The sequence below is a fragment of the Halichoerus grypus genome, chromosome 6, assembly GCF_964656455.1.
Source record: "Halichoerus grypus chromosome 6, mHalGry1.hap1.1, whole genome shotgun sequence".
Classification (NCBI taxonomy): domain Eukaryota; kingdom Metazoa; phylum Chordata; class Mammalia; order Carnivora; family Phocidae; genus Halichoerus; species Halichoerus grypus.
The window spans coordinates 65,420,899-65,445,034 of NC_135717.1; the positions used below are offsets into that span (position 1 = coordinate 65,420,899).

General features: G+C 42.5%; 1 protein-coding gene and 1 pseudogene across 3 annotated transcripts in view; one reads left to right on the plus strand and one right to left on the minus strand.

The window, feature by feature from the left end:
* The window catches only part of APBB1IP (amyloid beta precursor protein binding family B member 1 interacting protein), a 109,934-nt gene extending 89,000 nt beyond the window's left edge, over positions 1-20,934 (plus strand). For 2 of the 3 annotated variants that reach the window (XM_078075257.1, XM_036092297.2), the window contains 4 exons: positions 8,853-8,951; positions 9,535-9,658; positions 17,483-17,586; positions 20,087-20,934. In XM_078075257.1, coding sequence (XP_077931383.1) covers positions 8,853-8,951; positions 9,535-9,658; positions 17,483-17,586; positions 20,087-20,596 — 837 coding nt within the window. In that variant the 3' untranslated portion in view covers positions 20,597-20,934. Of the gene's footprint in view, positions 1-8,852; positions 8,952-9,534; positions 9,659-11,947; positions 12,847-17,482; positions 17,587-20,086 lie in introns of those variants that run through there. The other variant, XM_078075258.1, reaches the window with a different exon arrangement.
* LOC118535753 (large ribosomal subunit protein eL21 pseudogene) lies at positions 1,254-1,791 on the minus strand (annotated as a pseudogene).
* Positions 20,935-24,136: the final 3,202 nt, after the last annotated feature.

The window sequence follows — 24,136 nt, forward strand, 5'->3', positions numbered from 1 at the left end:
GCTGTCAGGAAGATGAGAGTGTGAGTCCTGGCCTGTCACCTGGCACATTATCGACACTCTCTACACCCTGTTGCCCTCTTCTACAAAGTGGGGATGATTGTACCCGACCCTTCTTATGTGGATTAAATAATATATGTTCGAAGCACCCTGAGTTCCATGTCTGGAAACATAGCACTCATTAATTGGTAGTCATTATTACAACACTTTATCATTAGTAATATTTCTGTTGACCAGTGGTTCTCAAATTTTACTGTGCATGAGAATCACCAAGAGAGATGCTAAAACACGGATTTCTGGGCCCCTAGAGTTTCTGATTCAGTGGGTCTGAGATCAGGCCCAGGAATTAGCTCTTCCACAAAATTCCCAGGTGCTGCTGCTGCCATTTGCCAGGACCACACTCTGAGAAAGCAGGATAGACGTCACCTGTCCCTCAATCCCTTAGAGCTTGTGCATACTCACAGGAAAGATGCCAGAATCCAAAGAAAGGACTTGGTACTCGAGAATCATTTCTTTCCTTGTACTTGTCTTTGAGGCACACTCCCATTCTGAGCCTGTGATGAAGTTCCTCCTTTGTGAATTCTTTCTCACTCCATTCTGAGGCTAAATGCGATGGGTCAGTGGAAGTAAATATATTCCAGGAGAAATGATGTTTTTATCGAGGTCTGTTCAGAGGCCGTGGAGTTATCATGGAAAGAGCATTGGAATTCTGCTCCACTAACTCATCTTCTGTCTACCCCTTACTCTGCTACATTTTCCTCACAGAAGTTTTCATAATCTGAAATTATATTATGTAATGTTTTATATTTTTATTGGATTTCTACCCTAGTAGAATATAAACTTTTTCTTTTGTGTTTACTATTATGTTCCAGAGCCTGAATCAGTATTAAATGCTTAATTCACATCTGTTGAATGAATGAATGAACAGAAATGCACATCAAGCTCCCTGCCCCATTGTGCTGTCATTAATATTAATTATTATCCCTTCTGTCATTAATATTAATAGTAGTATGCCCTCTCATGTTACAGGCTCTGTGTTGGGTCCTTTCATACATTATTTCACTTAATCTTTCAACAGCCCTTCGAGGGAGGCATTATCATCTCTACATTGTAGATGTGGAAACAGAAACTCCCAGAGGTTCATGAACTTGGCCATCGTCACCTCATGCTTATTGTTAAACATAAAGTGTGTTCTCTTGAGAACGAACTCTCTTCACTCCTATCTTTTTCTTTTCTTTTTTTTTTTTTTTTTTCAGTCTTGAGGTCTTTTATTTTCTTTACATTTATCATGCCATGAATTCATAGGGAGTGGGTTCCAGCAGCTTGGGCTCCTTTCCATTGGTTCTCACAAAGTGTGCTTCTCTGGGTAGGGCAAGCTGGCGCTTCTGTTGAACCCAAGTACCTTTCTCTTTGGCTTCCTTCTTTTTCTGATCATTTTCCTTCACACACTTCAGGAAGCTATCTCAGCTCTTTGAGTGTTTAATATGCTCAATGCGTACGTTAATTCTCTTGGCAAGAATCTTGCCCTTAACTTGTTTGTTTACAACAATGCCAACAGCATGCTGAGTAACATTGTAGACTCTTCCAGTTTTGCCATGGTAACATTTGTGGGGCATTCCTTTTTGAACAGTGCCCATTCCCTTGATGTCCACAATATCACATTTCTTATAGATTCACATGTATGTGGCCAAAGGAATAACTCCATGTTTTCTAAAAGGCCTAGAGAACATATAGCGGGTACCTCTCCTCTTTCCCTTTGTGTTGGTCATTTTGGCGAATTACTGGAAGATGGCGGTTCCCTCTTCACTCCTGTCTTGAATCTCTTAGAGCTAAGATTTAGGGTCAACATTCTCTTAGTACTGCACCTTCCTTTCCCTAGCCTACTCAAGAGCCACATCACATGTGGGGCTCATACAGTTGAGCTAAGTAGCTCACTTTTGGTTCTTGAGTCTGCTTTTTGCTGACCAGGTCAACTCCTGCCCTCACAGAAGATTTTAGCAGCTTTTCCCCCTGCTTTCTGCTCAACTCAATCTCCTACCTCATCCCCTGACATCATCTATACTCTTCTCAAAGAGTCTCTCACCTATGAACCTCTCTAGTCAGCACACCTTGCCTTCTAATTGGAGAAGACAGAAAAGGGAAGGATTGAGTTGCCCTGGTTTACTTCCTGTTTACCTCTAAACTTAATCTAACACAGTCATCATCCTTCCAACTTTGTGTCTCAGAGGAAAAGGCTCCTTCCTCCAAGGCCAGTCCCTCCAACATTAACCCTTCCCTGGGACCTGCATCATCCGTGACTCCCTTTTGCTTCAGCGTCTTCACCCTCTCTCCAGAGAATTCTTCTCTTGGGCTACAACACATTCAAATATTCCTTGGGCGGGTATTCCAAATCACTTCCCTCAGTTTGATCTTCCCCACACCTTTGGCTTCTGCCTTCCCTTTCACTCAGACTTCCTGAGAGAGCAGTATGTCCTCCTTGTCCTCAACTTTTATTCTGTCAGTAAAACTCATTCATTCCAAAATATTTCTCTCCAACCTACTGCTATCCAGGACCTTAGGATACACAGTGAACAAAACAAAGAACTTGGCTTTGTGGAGCTTGCACTCTGGCTGGCTTCTCCTCCTTCCTGTGCTGAAACTATTATTACAGTTTCTGGTGAACAATCAGCCGTTTCAATCCTCAGGCTTCTGGTCCTTCTGGCATCATTTGCATTGGTGATAACAGGCTCGCCCTCAACCCAGACCCGTCTATCCACCTGCTCCTCCATTTCTGCGGGGTCCTCCTCCTCCCACACACACTGGAATGTTCTCCAGGGTTCGATATTCTGTTTTCACCAGCCTCCTGCTCTTTTGGAGGAATCGTATTCACAGCCACATCTCCAGCTGTTGTCTGCACACTAATAATTTCCAGTCTATAGACAACTGTCTCACCTTCTCTTCCCAGTCTTTCACCTGAGATAACTGTGCCCAAGGGCACTTCAGCCATAACCTGTCACATGGTGTTTTCCGCTCTCTCTCCACCCCCACAAACTCCTCCTTTCTGCAGTCCCACTCCAGATGAGTGGTACCATCCCCCACTGTATTACTTTTGGGGAGCTGCCATATCAAAGTTCCACAGACCAGCTGGCTTAAAACAACAGAAATTTTTGCTCTCACAATTCAGGAACCCAGAAGTTTAAAATCAAGGTGTCCATAGGGTTGGTTCCTTTTGGAGGGCTCTGAGGGAAAATCTGCTCCATGCCTCTCTCCTGGCTTCTGTCCGTTTCCAGCAATCCTTGGCATTCCTTGGCTTACAGCCGCATAACGCCAATCTCTGCCTCTATATCACATGCCCTCCACTCTCTGCATGTCTGTGTTTCTTCTCTTCCCACAAGGACACCAGTCATATTGGATTAAGGCCCACCCTAATCAAGCGTGACCTCATTTTAACTAGATTATGTCTACAAAGATCCTATTTACAAATAAGGTCCCATTCACAGGTACCAGCGGTTAGGACTACAACATATCTTTAGAGGGGACGCAGTTACGCCCATAATACCCAACTACTTTTCCAAGCTACAAATAGAGAAACCATCCTAGAAGTCCCTTCCCTTTCTTGTCCAACCCATCATCAACCTTTGATTTTCCATCACAGAGGTGTCTCATCCAGCCCTCTCTGTCTGTCCTTCCCCCTCACTCCAGGCCCATCTTCCACATCACTGCCAGGGGTTGCCTGCATCCCTCTGATCTTCTAAAATGTCTGATGCCTACAGGACAATGTCCAGATGCGAGCTTGACACCAGGCACTGGACTCTGGCTCCAGCTCATTTTCTGCCTCTTCTTTCCATGGCTCCCAGGCCTTAGCCACACAGAATTCCTAGATGTGCCTCAGATGGGATCGAGTGATAGAATACACTTCTTCCAAAGAGCCTTTCTCATTCTCTGTTTTCAAACTTTTATTATGAAATTCACCATGTCATAGAGTAATCATATTTTTGTTGACATATGTCTCCTCCAGCAACATCCCCAGCTGCCACTTCCTAATTATGGTGTGAGCCTCTTATTCATCCTTATTAATGACAGGTATATTTCTTAGCACCCCGAGGTATTTGGTGAATGCACAGGTCCTTAGTACTTAGCCATTCCTTCGGCTTTGGCTTAATCTTTCTCGACACAGTTTTCTCCTTTGTAACACAGAGTTACCTCAGTTTAGAGGATCTATAAGATCCTTTTTAACAGTAATGTTCTGCAGTTGCCCTGACCCTTGTGTATTGTGCTGCATGAAAGAGCGTCTCTCTTTCAGGAACAATCCAACCAATTGCACAAGAGACTGGCCAGTGGTACTGAACCAGCAGTTTTTTTCCTTAAACCCCTTTGCAAATAATTTTTCAGTGAAAGGCTCAGGGAGGAAACCCCTTGGCAAGGTCCTAAACCATGACTGGAAAACAAGCACAGTGACTTGCTGTATGACGTCCTGGGAGCCAGGAAGGAGCCTCGTACCCACTAGATAGCTCGTCTTAGAACCATAAAATCTGAGGATTGCAAGCAACCTCCGAGGTCATCGGATGCTGACTCTCCCATGTACATTTGTAGTATGCATGTAGTGTAAGGAAGTCAGTGAGAATGAACCAAGGTGTGTACATCTACCTCATCATCACAGGGGGGCCATGTCAGAACCCAAGTTCAAGAGTTCTTGCCTCTGTTTTATCCTCAAAACCCATTATGTTCAATGGAATAACCACATTTTACTCTCTTTGGATACATAACATACTTAAGACATTATTTATTGTGCTGCTTGAGTGGGTACCTCTACCCAGACAGCTGATTGGTGCACTTCGTTGCAAGCACAACGTGACGTATAGTCTGCGGTTAGGAACCTGGCTCTCGTGAAGCATGAACCAAACAACAAACGAAGAATATTTTAAGATAGCAAGCCCAAGGTAACAATGTTAACTTTAAAAATTTCTCAGGAGAAAAAAAAATAATAACTGCTTTCTAAGAAAAATTATAAGCATTAAGTTGCTGAAGAGACCCAAGTTTGCCCCTCTTACATGACCGTCAACGAGAATGCTGTTGTAAGTCAGGGAGCTGTGTTTCAGGTACGGAAAGACAAGAACTTTGGTTTGACTTTGCAGATTCCATTGTTGGAGGGAGTGTTGCAGGCATCTGTGGAATGTTGCATTCCATCCAGGAAATAAGTCGCTTGTCATCAATATGAACTTCCAGTTAATTAATGTTACAAATCCACTTTTGCTGCTAGGCCACATTATCTGAGTTGATAGAGAGTTTCCATTTTAAAGGCCCCCACAGAGGATGATCATTGGGGTTACATTTATAATAAAGCTAAAATCTAACGTTCAGAATTAATGAGGAAGCTTTGAACCCCTGTCTAACCGGGGAGAATGCACAGCAGCCATTCAGAAGTGTATGCTGCCATCTGCTGGCAAGAATGGAAAACTACAAGCAACACTGGGGAGCTCCATATTGTCACCCTCAGGAAAACCCCTAAGACCATCAAAATCCTAGAGGATAACATAGGCAATAACCTCTTTGACATCGCCCACAGCAACTTCTTTGAAGATACATCTCCAAAAACTAGTGAAACAAGCAAAAATGAACTTTTGGGACTTCATCAAGATAAAAAGCTTCTGCACAGCAAAGGAAAGTCAACAAAACAAAGAGGCAACCCACAGAATGGGAGAAGATATTTGCAAATGACACTACAGATAAAGGGCTGGTATCCAAGATCTATAAAGAACTTCTCAAACTCAACAGCCAAAAAACAAATAATCAAGTCAAAAAATGGGCAGAAGACATGAACAGACACTTCTCTGAAGAAGACATACAAATGGCTAACAGACACATGAAAAAATGTTCATCATCATTAGCGATCAGGGAAATCCAAATCAAAACCACATTGAGATACCACCTTACACCAGTTAGAATGGCAAAAATGGACAGGGAAAGAAACAACAAATGTTGGAGAGGTTGTGGAGAAAGGGGAACCCTCTTACACTGCTGGTGGAAATGCAAGCTGGTACAGCCACTTTGGAAAACAGTGTGGAGGTTCCTCAAAAATTTAAAAATAGAGCTACCCTATGACCCAGCAATTGCACTCCTGGGTATTTACCCCAAAGACACAGATGTAGTGAAAAGAAGGGCCATATGCACCCCAATGTTCATAGCAGCAATGTCCGCAATAGCCAAACTGTGGAAAGAGCCAAGATGCCCTTCAACAGATGAATGGATAAAGAAGATGTGGTCCATCTATACAATGGAATATTACTCAGCCATCAGAAAGGATGAATACCCAACTTTTGCATCAACATGGATGGGACTGGAGGTGATTATGCTAAGTGAAATAAGTCAAGCAGAGAAAGTCAATTATATGGTTTCACTTATTTGTGGAACATAAGGAATAGCATGGAGGACATTAGGAGAAGGAAGGGAAAAATGGGGGGGGAAGTGGAGGGAGAGATGAACCATGAGAGACTATGGACTCTGAGAAACAAACAGGGTTTTAGAGGGGAGGGGGGAGGGAGGATTGGTTAGCCTGGTGATGGGTATTAAGGAGGGCATGTACCGCATGGAGCACTGGGTGTTATACGAAAACAATGGATCATGGATCACCACATCAAAAACTAATGATGTATGGTGACTAATATAACATAATAAAATAAAAAAATAAAAAGACCATTCTTCCAGTGATACGGATGCAAATTCTCAGAGCCGAAGGACCTAAACAAAGAGAATGGTCCGTTCACAGAGAAAAGTATGAAGGTGGAATTTCCTCAACTGGGTCAAAAGGCTAAAAGGAAGAATTCTTTACAATTTATTAATTTTTTTCTGTGCTATCTTTAAGGTTTGGAATTTTGGCCTAATAGCTTAATATAAATACAGAAATTCTAGGTAGCAGGACAAGAGACCTCAAAGAGTCTAGTGGACCATGGTGTAAAATATATATATATAGTAACTTCTCTGGGCCTCAGTTTTCTCATCTGTAAAACCCAAACTTACTAACCTCTCATCAAGCTCTTCAAGTCTGCACGGGTATCCTTGTTATCCTTTCTGGGCAATGACAGCAATGCCACTGAGTTGTGGGAAAGATCAGCACAGAGACTAGTCCGGATGCTGCTTCTCAGATTCAAACTGACGTTCAAAGGCACATTGCCCTTGACTTAGATCAACTTTGAAAATAGCCATTTCCTTGATGGTCAGTGCTGAAGCCAAAAGCAAAAGTGAAGGTCTGTGCGATACACTAAGAGAGGAACTGACAGCTCCGCTCCTTTCCTGCCCCGGAACACAGCTCCCCACTCGCTTGGCGTTCCATTTCACCACCGCTCTGTCCCCATGCTAGCAGGATTAGCAAGCTCCTCTGAGAGGTGGAGGCAGAAGAGTTGGTCTTACACAAACACCCACGTGCACACACAATGGTTACGGTTATAATTATTTTTCTATATAATGAAACTTATTAAAAATGATAATGACCCGGGGCGCCTGGGTGGCACAGCAGTTAAGCTTCTGACTCTTGGTTTCGGCTCAGGTCATGATCTTGGGATCCCGGGGTGGAGCCCCACCTGGGGCTCCGTGCTCAGCGGGGAGTCTGCTTCTCTGCCTGTCTCCCCTCTGCCTCTGCCCCTCCCCCCACTTGCTCTTGGCGTGCTCTCCCTCTCTCTCTCAAATAAATAAATAAATCTTTTTTAAAAAATGACAACGACCCATGAAAATTCATGTGGCACAAATCTTAGAATCTAGATTTGGTTGCCTGCCCCTCACCTTGTAGCCATAGGACTTCTGGCTGAACAGGAAAGCTTGCTCTTATTTATTTCCTTCAACAAGTATTTCCACCTCTGGACCAGAATATTGATCATGCACCAGGCATGTGCTAAGCACTGGGGGTCTTCAGCAGTGAATGGCAGACATGGTCCCCACCGTAATGGAGCACACAGTCTATCAGAGACAGCCACACACAACAGAAATTACAAGGGCAATGAGGATTAAAAAAGAGGGGCCCAGGGTGATCTGATGACCAGGGACCAGTGTCTCTCTCTCTCCTCTTCATTCCTGCCAGTATCACTGCTTTCTCTGACTGTGAGCTCCTGGAAGGCCCGGATCCTAGTGCAGCACCTCAAGCCGTTGCCAATTGAGAATAAACAGAATATTCCTTCTCTGGGCCATCCCTCCAGAGGCCAAAATGGCCAGTTTGGGTAGGAGAAGGCAATTAAGAATGGGTGAAATCCTGAATTCCTGGTAACAGAAATACCCCGGGGTCTGACTGGGAGTCACAGAGCATTAATTCTGTGACATAAGAATTACATCAGGTGAGGTCCCTTATCTGATAAATGGAGAGACAATTCGGATTTCTTGTGGGAAAGGAGACATGGTGTATGCGAAGGCTTTCAAAAGCTAAAAAAGCAGAAGAGAAAATTATTATTGATAATATAGTAAGAAATGCTTATGATAAATCATGTCACAGGTTTCTTAAATCCTTTCAAAATTTAGTCCATTTAAAAGTACCCCTGAAAAAAAAAAAAAAAAAAAAAGTACCCCTGTTCCTTATGAGGTCAAGCCCCGCGTTCGGCTACGCGCTCATCGGGGAAACAGGGAGTCTGCTTGAGAGTCTCTCTCCCTCTCTCTCTGCCCCTCATCTCTCTCACTCTCTCTCAAAATAAATAAATAAAATCTTTAAAAAATAATAAAATAAAAAATAAAATAAAAATTAAAAAATAAAAGGTACCCCTAGTCCTAATCCTAAAATTGCTACCAGCAATTTTCCACCATCTCAGGAAATCACATACATTGTTAAGCTTTTTAAAAAAATTCAAACGATGCTAATAAATAGTTTATAAATGGTCTTTGAAATTACTTTTTTCTAGCATCCCCAAATTCAAAAGGAGTCCCAGTATATCAAATATCTCTGCTGTGACGACGCGAGAACCCTAAACCAGTGGGTCATGGGAATAAGGATTGCCAAGGTGAGAGAGCATGTGGATTCACCCTGTCTTGAGTTGTATACCAGCGTCCTGACCTGGGTGCAGTCTCTGTGCTACTTGGAAATGGCTGACCCATCCTTAGTGGGTCAGCGCTACTGATGCCATCTTAACTTTCTTGCCCACGGGGTTTTTTTAATAGGTGAGAGTGATGGAAACACAGACCTCTCCAATGACCTGAGAATCAAGGGTTTACTCTCCCATGAGACTTCTCAGATCTTTATTTACTTGTGGAGAGCTTTGCATATGTAGTATGTAATTGAGAAACACAACACATAACCTGTGGTAGATTTACATGAAGACCTACGGTGATCAGAAGTGGGTGGCGAAAGCCCTCCTCTAACATCTGGGTAAAAGTATTAACTGACTGTGCTAATCTGGAAAATCACTTAACACATGAAAATAATCTATGGATTTTTTTTATTGAAATACACTAAAAAAACTCAGGAAAGAAGTAAAAAGAGTAGCTATAAAGTACTTTTTTCCTTCAATATATACGTATTGCAATTGGGTGCAGGATTTGGGATAAATGGATTTCTTTCTTACTTCTTTTGTGTTCTCTCCCCAGTATGGAAAGACTCTCTACGATAACTATCAGCGGGCTATGGCGAGGGCCGGGCTCGCCTCCCGGTGGACAAACCTGGGCACTGTGAGCGCGGGACCACCAGCTCCGCCGGCCCCACCGGCTACAGGTACCGTGCAAAGAAGAAATCCTGACACTTGCTCAAAGCTTAGAGCTCATGTTCAAACATAGCCAACACATTTTATAAATGTTGGCTCAAGATCTCTACACCCACCTGTATCTATTTCTTTGTAAGTGATTCTTAGCAAAGCTTCAACCACTTTTCTCATGATATGCTTGTGGATGAGATGGGGACCACCAGTGTAGGGTGAACTAGAAGAATACTGTGTCTCATCAGAATAGAAAGGTGATATTTGTCCAAAGCTCCGTTAGCACGCAGCAGACAGCCCACGAAAAGGACGAGATCAATCCCCAATGTTTTGCCTCATGGTATCATGGCCAGAGCCTTGTACCCAATCCTGGACATCACATTCTATGGTAACATAACAGCTTCTTGTTTGTGTTTTGAGGAGGACAGAATCTTGAGAGATGAAGTGTGTGCAAGGCATCATTTTACATAGACTATTTCTGGTTCTTACACCAACCCTGCAAAGTATAGATCATTACCCGCACTCCACAGTTGAAGATACTCTGAAGCTGGTATAAGTGTCTAGTGTCTTCTCCGTGGCTGAGCTGTAATTCAAACACCTTGTCTTTATGATAAATAATGGTTGAAAGAACTGGAACCATTTACAGCAGGAAAGTTCTGGTCATTGTCCTTCAGTGCTAGAGAATGGGCATATCAAAGCCAGTGTATGTATTCTTTGCTGCTCAAAGGGTAAAAGCAGCTTGAAAGTGTAGAAGGTGCAATACGGCAGATTTGACCCAACACCTAAAGATATTTTCACTGGATGTGTCCAGATTGGCTGCTCTGTGTAGAGTGAGTTTCTGGAAGTGTTTATGCTGAATAAAACTGTTTTCTGCAGAGCACTTACCATGATTTGTAATTATTTTATGTATCCATGAACGTGTCTGGTGCCTGTTTTCTCCACTGGACTCTAAGTCTCCAAAGGACAAAAGACCATTTCACCAGGTTGCACATTATGTTCCCAGAGTTTACAAGCCTGGCATATAGTAAATATTTATTGAGTTACTAAATAAAGGGTTGCTGGGGTTGGTTGGGAGTTGGGTTTCCTAATTCTATCAGTCTTCATCTTGGGAGTGAAACACCACTTGTAGTTCTTGGCTGTCAAGTTTCCCCTTCCCAAGATGGGGTCACTCTTTGGGATGAGGCACCCTGAGCCCATCTGGAGCATCTCTCCCAGGAGCACCAGCCTCTATTCCAATAAAGGCTCCTGGGCTATTTCTGAGGCAGATCCTGTGGCCTTAGGTCTTACTCACGGAGGGTGAGCCCATAAGGCTGTAAGTCCTTTGATTCGAGGGAACGCTAAGATGCCTTTGCTTTCCAGACAGCCAAAGAATTTTTTCTTCCGAACATTTTTCTCTGAAATTGGGATCACTGACTTTAGCAAATAGCTCTGTCTCTTACCAACTAATTGTTCTAGTTAATTTTCACAAGCATTGGCATGTCAGCCATTTCCCAGAATGAAGCAGCTAGTGTATTGTATATCATCCTGTCACCCAGACAGGTTTCTTAGCCTGGTTCTGGCTGAGTGAGGTATCCGTCAGCAAGTTGGGTTTTGTGGTCAGCAGCCAGGAAGAGCCATATCCAATCAGGTGCTCAGGGGATCATCTTGGGCATCAGCTGTATTTATTCAGATCATTCAGATCACAGACTATCTCTGTGGTTCAGTAAGAAATATATCTGAAACACTACATCAAAAACTAATGATGTAATGTATGGTGATTAACATAACATAATAAAATTAAATTTAAAAAATTTTTTAAAAAAGAAATATATCTGGTCTTTGGCCTCAATTCCTGACAAAGCTTCAAGAGCCCAAGGAATTTCCTGAGCCATCATGTCTTTCTTAGGCTAATGAGATGACTCATGGTGGACCCCCTGGTAGCTTTAGGATGGGGGCTGCTCACCAAAAAGACCAAGCAAGTGATTCCACCACAGAGCTCTGGACATCACCCACAACTGGGCCCTTAATACTGCCTGTTGATCTTACTACAGTTCTCTAGACTAGCGGTTCTCAGCTGAGGGTGACCTTGCCACCTAGGGAAGATTTGGCAATGTTTAGAAACGATTTTGGTTATCACACCTTGGGGGAAATGCTTATGATATCTAATGGGTAGAGGCTAAAGATGCTGCCTGTCCTAAAATGCATAGGACAGCCCCCCACACAACAAAAAATTTTCTAGTCCCAGATGCCAATAATGTTGAGAAAACCTGTTGCTGTCAATGTAATTCCTAGTTTCTCTCATTGTCTCACATGTTCTTCACTCTCCTCAGACTTCCAACCCCCAAATCCTTCACTCTCAGCAGAGAAAATGGAACCATCAAACGGGAACTCCTTTGACTTCCCACCACAAAGCCCAACAACTTCCCTGCATCGGTACCCGTCCTCGCCTGCGTCCATTACGTTACTTCCTAACGAGAGCCAGTCCTTCCATGCGTGCTCTGGTCCCCTGTTCCACCACGGGCTGATCCTCTGCAGCATCACTCTGATGCCCACCACTGGCATTCGCTCAGACCCCACAGGCCAAGGGCAACATCCTCAACAAGGCTGCCTTTCTTCCAATGCCAGCCACACTTCTGACCTACTGGTTACAATTTTAGGGGTTCCCACTACCCCTTCAGCTTCAACAGTTCACTAGAATGACTCACAGAACTCAGGAAAGTGCTATCCTTATTATTATAATGTTATTATAAAGGATGCATATCAGGACCAGCCAAATAAAGAGACACACACGGGGCAAGGTCTCGGAGGGTCCTGGCTGCAGAGCTTCTTTGTCCTCTCATCGACCACATGATTGATTTCAGTGCCCTCCCCAGAAGTTGGGTTAGCTCAAAGCCCCCAACCCTCTAATCACCTGTTAGTGTTTCTGATAGCCAACCCGCACCCCAAGCCATCTTGTTAGCATAAACTCAGATGTGATCCTAGGGGTTCACTGAATAGCAGAGACATTCCAATCACTTTGGAAATACCAAGGGTTTTAGAAGTTCTGTGCCAGGAACTCAGGACAAAGATTAGACAGATGCTTTATTATACCATCCTCTTCTACTTTCTCTTCTGCTCTACTGGGTCCTTATCAACACTGCTCCCTTCTTCAAGCAAGTAAGTTTTAAAACCCTCCTATGACTCCACATCTCCCTCCAGCTACTGCCCCCCACCCCCGCCACCACCAAACTATTCTAAAGGGTGGACCACATATGCTGCCTCCACTTTTCTACCCTCACTCACTCTTCGACCCATTTCAGGCAAGCTTCTGCTTCTAATACCCCATGGAGAAGGCTCTTGCTAATCCCACCAGTGGCCTCTATGCTGCTAAATGCAAGTATTATAAACTTACCTTCTTATCTGACCTTTCAGCAGCATCAACAGGATTGACCTCTCCTCCCTGAAACAGTCTCCTCTATTGGCTTTCCAGATAGCACACACTCCAAATCTTCCATCTCACCCCCAACTTCCCCCACCACTCTTTTCTAACCTCCTCTACTAACTCTTCTTCTACCTTAAATTATCCACAACTCAGTCCATCCTAACCCTGTTCTCTTGTTACATTGTCTCTCTAGTGGTCTAAATCCACTCCTGGCACCATCTTTGTGCTGACCACCCACAAATATATAAATCCAACCCAGACTTCTCTGTTGACCTCCAAAACCATGTATCCAACTGTCTGCTCAGTGGCTCCACTTGGATACATCAGACTCAACATCTGTAAAACTGACTCATCATATTACCCTCCAGACCTGCTCTTCCATTGTTGTTCTCGAGTTTCTGTAAATAATAATCATCTGCCCAGTTGCTTATGCAGGACACATGCAAGAAAAGCTCACTCATGCCCAAATCCAGTCACCCCCAAATCCTGTTGATTCTACCTTCTAAATATCGGTCAAATCTGTCCAGGTCTGTTCATCTCCATTCCCATCAAACCTAAGCTGCCATGATCTTTCACTTGGCCTCCAGTGGTAGTGGTGTACCAGCTCAACTCCCTACATTTGCAGACTTCTCTCCCTCCCTGAGTCACCTTTCTAAATGTAAATGTGATTTCTCCCCTGCCGGTAGCATTTCAGAAGCTTCCCACTGCCCTTTATCTAGATAAAGTCCCAAATCCTTAGCAAGGCCAACCAAGCCTGCATATTAAGAGCCTCGCCCAGCTGTGCTGCTGCTTTCCCCACCTGTGTTTTCCTGTTCCTGGCTCATGGGCCACTTGTTTTTCCTAGTTCTTCAAAGCCCCAAACACCATCGTTTCTTAGGGACTTCGGATGCTGTTCCCTCTGTGATATTTTTTCTTTCATGTGGCTAATTCCTTCCTATCCTCAGGTCTACAGTGAATTATCCTTTATTAGCCAGGCATAATTAATAATCTGTTTGATTAGTTTAGAACTGTTTTCTCCTCTAGACACTGAAGGAAATCATGAGGTGTTTCTGCTATGATTTCCCAACTGAAAAAAAACATGGAGAGCCATTGTTCTGTATCCAAAGTGCTTAACAAGTGATTTATTCTTGATAAATGACAGCTTTTTTCTTTTTCATATTAGAGAACAGCCATAGAGGGTTTTTTTTTTTTTTTTTTTTTTTGGCACTTATTAAATCACTTTGACTTTAGCAACTGTTTTTAGTCAGGACTCTTCACATGGTAATTGACAAATCCAACTCAGTCTGGTTTAAGCAACAAAGAATGAGGGGGAGAGATTTATTAATGCACCAAAATAGGAGGTCCAGGGGTATGCTGCTTTCGGGCACAGCAGGATCCAGGAGTGTAAGTGATGTCATCAAGATACGGTTTCTTTCTTAGGCACTGTCTCCATAAGGTGGCAAGGACTGCCAGTGATTCTCTGGGCTTACATTTTTCACACAGCTATAAATATTAGTATAAATAGAATGCCCCATCTCTGAAAAACAGAGCCCCATCTCTGGGAGGGCTGTTTCGTGCCCATTCCTATCGATCTCACTGTGCCCATGAGGTTGCTGCCCTCTGACGTGCCAGGTCAAGTGGGAGGATTGGCCTTTCACAAACCACGTGAGTTAAGAATGAGGGACATGGCCTTTGGTCCGATTTTCAGAATGCACTTGAGTCCTGTAAAGCATTTGGGGCTCGTATTTGTTTAATCAACTTCCAACCCTTAATTCCTCTAAGAACTCCTAAAGAGACAGTGGGAAAGACTATATTGCTACTTGACGGCAAGGACTGTTAATACAGTGAACCCAGACAACCTAGATCTCAAGTCAGTGACACCTACAGAATATATGGGTTATGTGGGTACCCATGGGTTGTCCCAGGATGGGGCAGAGAGCCCATAGAAAAGATTGGATTTCCTGGTACATGGGAAGACAGCAGCTTAGAGCATTTGGGATATTATTATTATTCGTTTGTTCTCACAGACAGATTAAAGACCAGGACATCCTAGTTAGCATAAAAACACACAATGTGTTGGTGAGAAATCAGCCCGTGTATGTGTTTGGGCAAAAGAAGCAAAAAGAAAATACATTAGTGCCCTTTAAAGGAATTTCCCCCAATGCTCTTCAGGATTCAGCTTCAGTTTCTGTTCACTTTGTACAAAGGTGTTTATATATAAAGAAAGGATTTGAATATGTATAAGAAAGTCTTAAGTATAAACATCCTAAGGCTTTAAGATGTTTAGACATATTGCTTCCTGACCTCCAGAACAAAGCTTTGGCTAATTAGAGACATTTAATGAGCCTAGAGCTAGAGAAATGCACATTTACGGGGCACGTCATGTGCGTGCGGACAACACTGCTTGGGCGCGCTGAGGAGGGCAAGCGAAGGTCTGCTCAGAACAACGAGGTGGCTGTCCTTGCTGAATAGGAACATGGATTTTATAACGAAAAACTGGCAGTAGAGAACGTGGTTCTAGCCTGTTCTAATATTTCAACTGCATAAATGGACACAAATATCTTTTTTTATTCTGAAGTCCTTTCAAACACGCAGAAAAGTTGCAGGAATAGTACAAAGAACCCGTTCCCCAGATCACCAATATTGAGTATTTGTCTTATTTTGAGATATTTGAAAATTTGAGATATTTGCCTTATCATTTCTATCTCCCGACTCCCGCTTCTCCATATGTTATCCACAGACATGTTTTTTCCAAACCACTTGAGAGTAGACAGACTACCTCATACCCCTTTCCCCTCCAGTCTTCCCTTTGTGGTTCCTAAAATCAAGGCTATTCTCTTAATAACTGTAGTACAATTATCAGATCTAGGGAATTTCATATTAATATTATCTAAGCCACAGCCTGTGTTCAGGTATTGCCAGCCGTCTCAGCAGTGCCCTCGATAGCAGCGTGTTTTCCTGGCTCAGACTCCACCCAGGCTCGTGTATGGCATTTACTTACCATGTCTCCTTAGTTCCCCTTCATCTGGAACATTCCCCCAGCCTTTCTCTGTCAGGACATTAACAGCTTTTTAAGAATAAGGGCCATTTATTTTATAGAACACCCCTCAATTTGGATGTGTCTGATGTTTCCTTATGATTCATTTCAGATAGTGCATTTCAGGCGGGAATCCTGCGTGAGGGCTACATGTCCTTCTCAGGGTATCACGATCGGAGGCATACGATGTCTGTTTGCCCCTCATCAGAAACGTTCCTTTTGATCACTTGGCTAATGTGTTGTCCGATTTCTCTCCTGTACAGATTTTTCATCTGGTATTTCATAATTTGTAGAGAGATACTTTGAGGCCCTGTTAACATCCCATTCCATCAAACACTCGCTTCTTCCCAATCTGAAGTTCTTAACAGCCTTCTTTGAGTTGTTATGTAGATGAATGGGTTTCTCAAACTATTGGAAAAATATTTGAAGAAGCAAGCAAACGGTAATTTCACAAGCATTTGACAGAATAGCTGGCACTGAGCGTAGCTAAAGCAATCTCTGAGTTCACTCAGTGAGAAGACCTCTTGTCATCATTGGCTGGGGGCATTGGAGAAATGGCTTTCATGTGTGGAGAAATGGCCAGCCTTTCCAGGCTGTTCTCTAAGGAACTGGAGAGATCCACAGACATCTGAAGAAATCTGTCAGATTCCCTCAAAACTGTGAAACCTCAGTTAGTCTCACTTTCGTGACAAAGGGTAAATTAAAAGGCAGGAAAATAAAATAAGGGCTTATCAGAACTTTCTGGAAGCAAATCCATTCCAGGTTATCTCAGGAGTCTGCACATTTTGCTCAGTCCCCTCTGTCTACTATTTTTGTGCCCATAGTACATTTTGTTGAGAATAATGCTCAAAAGTTGTTCCTGTACACGGCATAGTATGAAACTAGAAACATACATTTCAGAAAAATCTTCAACAACAGGAATTTTTTAAACAGTTTGTCAAAGTTTATTCTCCAGTTATCAAAAGGCTTTTGAGGGGCACCTGGCTGGCTCAGTCAGTTAAGTGTCAGACTTTTGATTTTGGCTCAGGTCATGATCTCAGGGTTGTTGAGATCCAGCCCCGTGTAGGGCTCCATGCTGGGTGTGGAGCCTGCTTAAGATTCTCTCTCTGCCCCCACTCTCCCTCTCTAAAAATAAATGAATAAATAATTTTTTTTCTTTAAAGGCTTTTGAAAACAGAACATGCTATTCTCTAGGCCCCTAGTTAATTCAGATGTTGTAGCCTATATAAAGCATTCACTTTCCTGAACCTTTGCTGAATCTCATGAAATATTGCCATAGAACCTTAGATTTTCTGTTAAGGCCTGTGTACCTATGACTCCTTGTCTTTTGCTTTGGAAATATATAAACTACTTTATGTTTTTAGATGAACTTGCAAGAATGTTGAATATGCCTTACCCACTCTTCTTGTCTTTCTTCCCCGTTCTCAGGACTTAAAATAGGAAGCACCCAGGCCAATGGTCAGATTCCCCAGGCTGCACATTCTGTTAGCGCTGTTCTCGAAGAAGCCCAGAGGCATGCAGAAACAACTAAGGTAAGGCCAGAGAGTAAGTAACTGACATTCTCAGCCTGTCTCCAGTAAGCCCATATTCTAAACCATTAGCAGTGTCCAATAACTGCTCTCCTAAAAAGAGAAGATCTAGTTCCAACAACTAAGAAGTCACTATAATTTCATTTAGATAGTTGCCTTTTTGTTAATCTTAAAGTTATACAGGCTAGAATGGAAAGTTAAAGCCAACTGTTATCACATTGCTCCAGGAAAATGGAAGAATTTTTTTTTTAATGCTGATGCTTGGTAAATATTTTTAATTTAGCTACATTGATTTTGGCTGAAGGGATTTTCTTGCTGAAGGGCAAGTGGTTTTAGCACTCTGAAAGTGGACCCTGAGTTTTAAGCCCTTGGGATTTTTACTTATCTTTTTCTGAATAAATTAGAACAGTTAGTCAGAAGCCCTATATTAAATGCTAACTAAGCCCCAAAACTAGATTAGAAGACTACTAAAAGGGTTCTATTAGGAAATGTGCATTTTATATTTTTCTGTTAATGTTCAACATACATCCTCAGGGTGATGGAAAAGAAAACACATTTTAAAATAATAGCCAAATTGATATAACATTCTCTATAACTTTTTTTTCAGTAGAGATTAGTGAAGATTTATTTAATCTGAAAATTGTAGCTGAAAGTTATAATCTAGTTACTAGTCTAACTGGTAACATTTCAACTGACGATTCTGTTGAATATTTTCCACGTGTGATTCAAACAGCCTTGAATAATTGTACCTTCCATTATTTTTCACTTCATTCTCCCCCTCTCATTTTGTCCATCAGCCAGTGGTGGGAGCAATTAAATCTTGTATTTATTGAAATTGTTATAATTTCTGAAAACCATTGTAGACCATTAAAAGTTGTGTTTCTCTAATATTCTTATGAGCTTCTCAAGTCCGACATCAGGCACCTCACCTTCAGCTCTTATTATTTCTATGGTTCCTGTAAAGCCAACTGAAGAGAAACACTTGAAAATGCTGAAAGCAACAAAAGGATCCCAGAATAGAAACCACTTTGCTTTGTGTGAACATCAGTTCCCAAACTGCCTGTTCAGAATTGTTTTTAAGTGTACATCACTAGTCAACTAGCTTATCATGCCAAGCAAATAAACCAAATAAAATAGAAACTCAATCATAAGGCACTTTGTAGAAAAAAAAAAAAAAAAAACCACATAACTTCTAAATTTAATCGTCAGTGGTAAGAGGTGGTTAAGCCAAAGAAAAAAAATGAAAGCCTGATAATTATCACGAAAACAGAGGGATTCAGCTAAGCTGCCTGAAATTCCTGGAGAAGTTGCATTATATAAATGTTAAGTTACTATTATCATCTATTCCACTGTTGACAGAAGGGGGACTGTGCCTCTTTAGCCTTTGGCCAAGTCTGATGTTCTGGTTTCCTCCAGGAGTAGCATGGGCAGCATGATTTTACTCCACAGAACCGAGCCACACATTTAGCTCACTTGGTATCATCATAACCTTGAGGCCTAGATAATAACAAAGCCTATGATGCTCATTTTATCCCTGATTGGCCAGCCGACTTTCACACAGTTAAGAAAAGGTAAATCTAAGACTGTGGACCAGGTGTGTGGATTCTCGGTCCACCCACCGCCTCCCTTGAAGTTGTCATGCCAGACGGAGAAAAGCCTGTAATTGGCTTCTCCCTGGTAGCCCACAGTCCTGGGGAAAGGCATCTTTGTTCTTGGCATGCCAGCAATCACTGATGCAAGAGAAGGCAGAACAGTTCTTTGCTAGGAGAGTTATTCTTTGTGCCCAGATTTGTACAAAGCTTACCGGTAGCCTAGAGAGAACTCTCTCTGTTTTATTTTTCCCTTCCATCTTCCTTGTACTAATCAAAGGAGGACGTCTAAGCCAGGAGTTTTGGGGAAGGTTTGGGGAAGCTTCTTAATCACCTCTCGGCCACTGGAGGTATGATACAGAAGCAAAATAATTTTACAGACACCTGCTCCTGATAACTGAGCTTCACAACCAGCTCAACTCAGACCAAGAAAAATGTTATGGCTGCATATGCTGAGGACCCCCGGGCGGGGACGGGGGCGGGGGGAGAGGGGCTTGTCTTGGGAACCAAGGCTTGAGTGGGAATTCCAGGAGAGCCATTTTGCTTCCATTTTGAGTTTCCTTAGGCTGAGCTTAGGGTAGGTAAAGACAGAAGTAACCCCATAACTAGCTCAGCTCTGTATCACTAAAGCTCCTTCGATGATGTGGTGGTTGGGAAGAGATAAATCTATAATCTAAACATAATAAACACCTCGTGTTCCACTTACTGAAGAAGACATGGTAGATTAGCGTTAAATAATGTTATCATCGGTAAGACTGTTAAGGGCCATTTGGAGTCATTCTCCTAACGCAAAGAGGAGCTAGCTCGTGAACCACCTGTAGTCTCAGGGCCTGAGGAATGGAGGCTCCCCCGCCCCTCGGGAGGCAGACCTCACCGTCCAATGGAAATGTCACGCTGTGCTTGCTCTGTTGAAGGACAAGAAGCCAGCCCTTCGTAACCACGAGCCAGGAGCGCCGAAGGCGCACCAGCTTCCCAAGTCCAGCCTGCCACCGCCCCCTCCCTTGCGGCGGTCTTCAGACGTCTGCAGCAGCCCGAAGACAGCCCCCAGGGCCAAGGGCCCGGGCGGCGGCTTCCCGGCCCCGCCCGACGACTCTCTGCCGCCCCCGCCGCCACCGCCGCCCCTGGAGGACGACCAGCTCCCTCCGCCGCCCCCCGATTTCAACGACGCGCCCCCGGACTTCGTGCCTCCCCCACCGCCGTCGTTCGCAGGGGACGCGGGCTCTCCGTTGCCGCCCCCTCCCCCGCCCCCACCTGCACCTGCCCCCGAAGCCGCGAAGCCGCCCGCCATTGGCGTCAAAAGACCTCCAGTCCCCCCAAAGAGGAAAGAGAACCCAGCACCGCCCGGCGGGGGAGGCAGCGGAGAGCAAGATTTCATGTCCGATCTAATGAAAGCTTTGCAAAAGAAAAGAGGCAACATATCCTAAGGGAAACGGATCAGTATCTTCTTGTGATGGGCATAATCACTTCTCACCTCAAGTGCATTTTTACTACTTTATTTCCGTGACATCTTGTTCATTTTCGATAAAATATTGACCCATTCAGACGAGAAATGATGTAAAATGTCTCACTGTAGCTCAAATACATTCATAACCATTAACCTAACACAGAAGTTAGAGTTTCTACTAAATGTACATATCTTAACTGTTTCCACTTCCGTGAATGCATCTTCCCTTCCAAGTTAACTAAAATGTTTTTTATGTTCCTGTATTTTATTATGTTCAGAAGCATCAAATTAATAAAAGTTACATTTTTTTTTCTTGGAGATGATACTTCTAAAAATATCAGTGTATATAAATCTATTGTGATATCGACGCCATGTTATAATATACTTGACCTTTTAAAATAGCTTTCAAAAGTCGTGGGCCTTCTAAAGTATTGTTGATCTTGGAGATATTTTCCATCTCCACCCCCATGACCTTCAGAATTTTCTGAGAAATCGAAAGAGAAAAAAGGAAAAAACAGGAGAGGCAAAGTGAATTCAGTTTCTTTGAGACTCATGGCTTGATTGATGGAGGTCCTGGACATACACTGTTTTGGTTTTGGTTTTCCAAAGGTCAAATAACATAGTAATGAAGAAAAGAGATATGTAGAGTTTGGGGATTCTCTGTTATTACACTGCTACAAGTACACTATAAATTAAAATTTAGAGACAGGAAAAGGCAGTCATTTATCTCTCAGATAAATTTGATGCTCAATTTTAATAGCCAATTTGAGTTTCTGTTATCCTATCTCACTTCTCTTTCAAACTAACTTCTGGGAATCCTTTTAGATTTTCTGAGCTTTATTTCCATGGTTCTGTTTTTTCTTTTTAATTGTGAAACACCTCAAAATCTTTTTTTTTTTTTTTTGAAGTATAATTAACACACAATGTTACATTAGTTTCAGGGGTACAACATTGTGATTCGAGAACTCTGTATGTAACGGCTATGCTTACCACAAGGTATTACAATATCATTGACTATATTCCTTATGTTGCGCCTTTTATTCCTGTGACTTATTCATTCCATAGCCGGAAGCCTGTGTCTCCCCCTCCCCTTCACCCATTGTGCCCATTCCCCCACCCCACCCCCTCTCCTCTGGCAACCATCAGTTTGTTCTCTGTATTTAAGGGTCTGTCTCTGCTTTTTTTTGCTTATTGATTTTTTTTTTAGATTTCACGTATGAGTGAAATCTTACGGGATTTATCTTTCTCTGACTTATTTCACTTGGCATAATATCCTCTAGGTCTATTCATGTTGCTGCAAATGGCAAGATTTTATTCTTTTTTCTGGCTAATATTACTTTGTGTATATATAGCACCTCTTCTTTATCCATTCATCTGTCTGTGGCCACTTAGTTTGCTTCCATATGTTGGCTATTGTAAATAATGCTGCAATAAACGTAGGGGTGTACCTATCTTTTAGAATTAGTGTCTTCGTTTTCTTTGGATAAATAGTAGAGGTATCACTGCATCATACGGTGTTTCTGTTTTTGTTTGAGGAACCTCCATACTGTCTTCCACAGCAGCTGCACCAGTTTACCTTCCTACCAGCAGTGCACAAGGGTTACTTTTTCTCCACATCTCAAAATCTTCTTAAAGCAGGTAGAAAATAAATAATAACTCACATGTTACTTTCTACTTAAGGAAGATGATTAATCTTTTTTTCAAATTAAACAGGTTTATTGGAAATATGCATTATAATCTTCAGAGAAAATTACATGCAGCATTTTACAAATGTATTTGACAGCGAAGCTTTCTGCAAATAAACACATTACACCATCTAAGTGAAGATGATTAATCTTATGTTTTAATATTTGGGGGGAAGTAAGCTCTAAATTGACATTACAAAAAAGCAAATTCAGATCTTAAAGCCAAAATATTTAGTAATTAAAACTAATGAAGTGCTCTACACTTTTCCTAAGCATGTTCCTAAAATAGGATAGAAGATGAATGCTTTACATTAAATGTCTCCTCATGCACAGTAACCCTTTCCTGTTTGTTTTTGTTTTATGATGATCTTTGATGCCAGATGCATTAAAAACACAACTTTTCTGAGACCTGGGGAAAGCCTGATCATTATGCAGATCTCTGGGAAAATACAAGAAAGGTGTTAATGGCAGAATTTTCTTAGGAACTGATTTGGAGATGGAGAGCTCACAGAGGAAATGTAGAACAGAATGTCTGTGGCCACACAGAATTGTCCAGGTTGCTTCAACCTGACATAGGTTAATGAACCAAGCCTGTGAGGTTCAGGACAAAAAGTTGTTCGTTAGAATTACCTGGATCTTACTTGCTTTGTTCAAAATGACCACCTAGTTTGCAGATGAGGAGATGCATTAGTACTTGAGAAGAGTAATTTAGAATTCAGTGCCTCTGCCATCAAAAAAATAATAACCCTTTGCCGACTGGATTTCAGAGTATAAAAACCTTGACGGCACTTCCCAGCCATGTCTAGAGCAGGAAGCAAACACATTCTCCATCCCACAGCCACAGAATCGCCAAGATGAAGGGACCCTGGAAACGACCCACTACATTAATTAGGATCATGACTTTACATGACAAAGACCCTGGAGCAATCTTAAGCAGAGTAGGACTTAATTACACAATTCCGAGGAGCAGAATGCCAGTACCCAAGGCTACATGTGCCCCTAGACTATTGCACAGGACCTAGAACTGGTGCCTGGAAATTCATAGTTTTCCCCTCTCATCTCTGCTCCTGTCCATACACTTGCCTCCTTGTCCCTCTCTTTGCAAACATTGTTATTCTCTTTGTGTTGGCACTCCACCTTTCGGTTCCTATGGTGGAAGACAGTCTCACTTTCCAACTGCTGAATTTCTCTTTGCATCTGTCTAGAGGCCAGGATGGACTGGCAGTCTACCTTTTAGCCCCAACTGGGAAAATTCGCTGAAAGAGAACCTCATTGGCCTGAGTGAATAAAGGGTCATTGCTCAGCCAAATCACCAGTAGCCAGAACATAACACCGGAGGTACTGGGACCCATCACTGTGGATCAAGAAGGCTGAGAGAGGAGGATGAAGGCACTGAAGAGGGCAGAGGGAGAGCTGTGGTTGTTATGGGCTTCACAGAAGACCCAAAAAGTGTCACTTCAAACATATTCCTAACTTAACAGAGAGAAATCGGGCCTGACAATGTGCTTAACCTAGATCCCACAGAGCTGGGTTACAGCCCCAGTTTTGTAACTCCCATCCATACCATACCTTTCCTCTACAAGGGAAAAAATATATAAAAATTCAAACATTAAAATGTTTGTTTTAACATTTGATAATAAGAATTTTAGGAAAGCTCCTGAAGAGAATTAACTGATTTTGTGGTCAAAGTGTTGATAGTTTTAGTGAACCAAAGGGTTGAATACATTGTGTGTGTCTAGTCTTTATTTGCCTGTGTGGTGGGCCCACTTTGATCTCTGTTATCCAAGAAAGAATCCTTTGTTAAGGTCTTTTCAGTCAGGAATCTTAGAAATTGG